The sequence below is a fragment of the Terrapene carolina genome, unplaced genomic scaffold (assembly GCF_002925995.2).
Source record: "Terrapene carolina triunguis isolate 2854851 unplaced genomic scaffold, T_m_triunguis-2.0 Scaffold24060, whole genome shotgun sequence".
NCBI lineage: Eukaryota > Metazoa > Chordata > Testudines > Emydidae > Terrapene > Terrapene triunguis.
The window spans coordinates 1-2,206 of record NW_020688411.1 but is presented as its reverse complement, the minus strand read 5'-3'; the positions used below and the strand labels follow the sequence as shown (position 1 = coordinate 2,206).

Sequence of the window (2,206 nt, the reverse complement as noted above, 5' to 3'; positions counted from 1 at the left end):
TGTTTGTTTGCCCGGGGTGTGACCTCCCCACACCCCTGCACCTCCGTCACCGCAGGGCGTGTCCCCCCTGCCCAGACCTGCCTGGGGGCCCCTGGGGCCCGGAGAATCGCCCAGAGCTGATTCAGGAGCTGGGCTGCCGAGTAGGGTGAACCCCTCCCCCACACCCAGCCCCTTGTCCCCAGCTCCACCATATGTCCCTGGCCTGGGCAATGTGTCCCCTCAGCCCCCCCGTGTTCCCCCCCAGCGTGGGGCTCCGAGTGGGGGGGCTCCCCCTGGCCCAGGCAGCGGGGCTCGGTCGGCTGCACCCTTAGGTGACTGGGGAGGGTTCTGGGGGGTCGTGCTCAGGCTGACACCCCCGTGTGCCCCAGGCTCCCATGGCCTATCAGGCGGAGATAACGCAGCCCGGCCGGGTGCAGACTAGCTACTCCTACGGCAACACCAACGCCTGGAGCTCGGGCATGTGCGACTGCTTCGCGGACATGGGCGTGTGTGAGTCGGGGGGTCCCGTGGGGGGCTGGGGTGGGGGTGTTCGGGGGCTTCCTGTGGGGGTTGGGGGGGGCTCTGGGGTGGGGTGGGGTTCCCAGTGGGGGTTGTGGGGAGGCTTGGGGGTGGGGGTCCCAGTTTCAGGTCTGTAACACCTCCCCCCCCCCCCGGCAGGTCTCTGCGGTACCTTTGTGCCCTGCATCCTGGCCTGCCAGGTGTCCCAGGACTTCGGCGAGTCCTGTTTCCTGCCCTGCCTACCTGGCACCCTGCTGGCCCTGCGCACGGGGGTGCGGGAACGGTACCACATCGAGGTGAGGCTGGGGGGACCCAAGGGGGGAGGGGCAGTTTCCACCCGGAGCCCCGGCCAACACCCCCACCCTGCATGGGGCCCCACCCACGTTGCTCTGGCTTCGCGCCCCCGCCTGCCCCCTCCCCGCTCGGCCAGGGGCCCCGACCTGTGAAGAGTAAAACCTCCTGCCCGGATGCAGCCGGCCTGGGCACGTCTGCCATGGCCCGGCCGTCGCTCGCTGACCCGAGATCCGGTGTCAGTTCCGCGGGGGGCGGCCGGTTTCCCAAAGCGGGAGTCCTTCCCCCACCCTTCGCGCCCCCGTGGCCCGGGCCCATGACCAGGCCTGTGTGAGGCTGGGCGGTGGCTGGCGTGGTGCCGACGCCCAGCTGTTCCAGGCTGGTCTGGCTTTCGAACCGGTAACTCTGGCCCCAGAGGGGCCCCGTTAACGCCCCCTCTCCCCACAGGGCAGTATCTGCGACGATTGGCTGGTCATGGCCTGCTGTGGGCCCTGCGGCCTTTGCCAGCTGTCCCGGGAGCTGTCACACCGGAAATGAGGGAGCCTCTGAACCGTCTCTGCAGCAGGAAGAAAATCTGCGCCCCTGCCCGGGGAGGAGAACAGGGACACGGGGGGGGAGGAGCCCCTGCCCCAGTCCCCAAACCCCCTAAATAAATAACCCCACAAACTCTTTGCAGTAGCCTGTGTTTATTAGTGGGGCCCCGGCACCCTGTGTCCTCTTGTGGGGAGGGGCATGTGGCTGGGTGGGGGGGAATGAAAAATAATATTAGATAAATGGGCATATGGGGGAGCGATAACTACAGCATGCCACAGGGGGAGAGTTAAGGGTACAGCCGCACAGACACCGGGGGCAGAGTTAAGGGTACAGGCACATTGAGGGGGGAATTAAGGGTACAGGTGCACACACACCGGGTGGAGTTAAGGATACAAGCACACCCACCGGGGGAGGTAAGGGTACAGGCACATGCAGATGGGGGGGCGGGGGAGAGTTAATGGTAGAGGCACAGACACACCGGGAGGAGAGTTAAGGATACAAGTGCACATACACAGGGGACAGAGAGTTTAGGGTACAGGTGCACGCATACTGGGAGGAGTTAAAGATACAGGCGAACACACAGGGGGAGTGTTAAGGGTACAGGTGCACGAGTTAAGGGTACAGGTGCAAACACACCAGGGGGCAAGTTAAGGATACAGGCACACACACACCAGAAGCAGTTAAGGGTAGGTGCGCACCCCCAGGGCAGGTAATGGTACAGGTGCACACAGACTGGGGAGTTCAGGGTACAGGCAAACACACATTGTGGGGAGAGTTAAGGGTACAGGCGCACCTCCTGGGGTGGAGAGATAAAGGTACAGGCACATACACAGCGCGGGGGAGAATCATAGAATCTCAGGGTTGGAAGGGACCTCAGGAGGTA

At 64.5% G+C, this 2,206-nt stretch overlaps 1 protein-coding gene across 1 annotated transcript; it reads left to right on the top strand.

The window, feature by feature from the left end:
* Positions 1-368: 368 nt before the first annotated feature.
* On the top strand, positions 369-1,326 carry LOC112124465 (cornifelin homolog A-like; the record flags this gene model as incomplete). The annotated part of the gene is made up of 3 exons (XM_024222959.1): positions 369-489; positions 658-794; positions 1,237-1,326. Coding segments are annotated over 3 exons (348 nt in total), but the record flags the coding sequence as incomplete, so codon positions are not given.
* Positions 1,327-2,206: the final 880 nt, after the last annotated feature.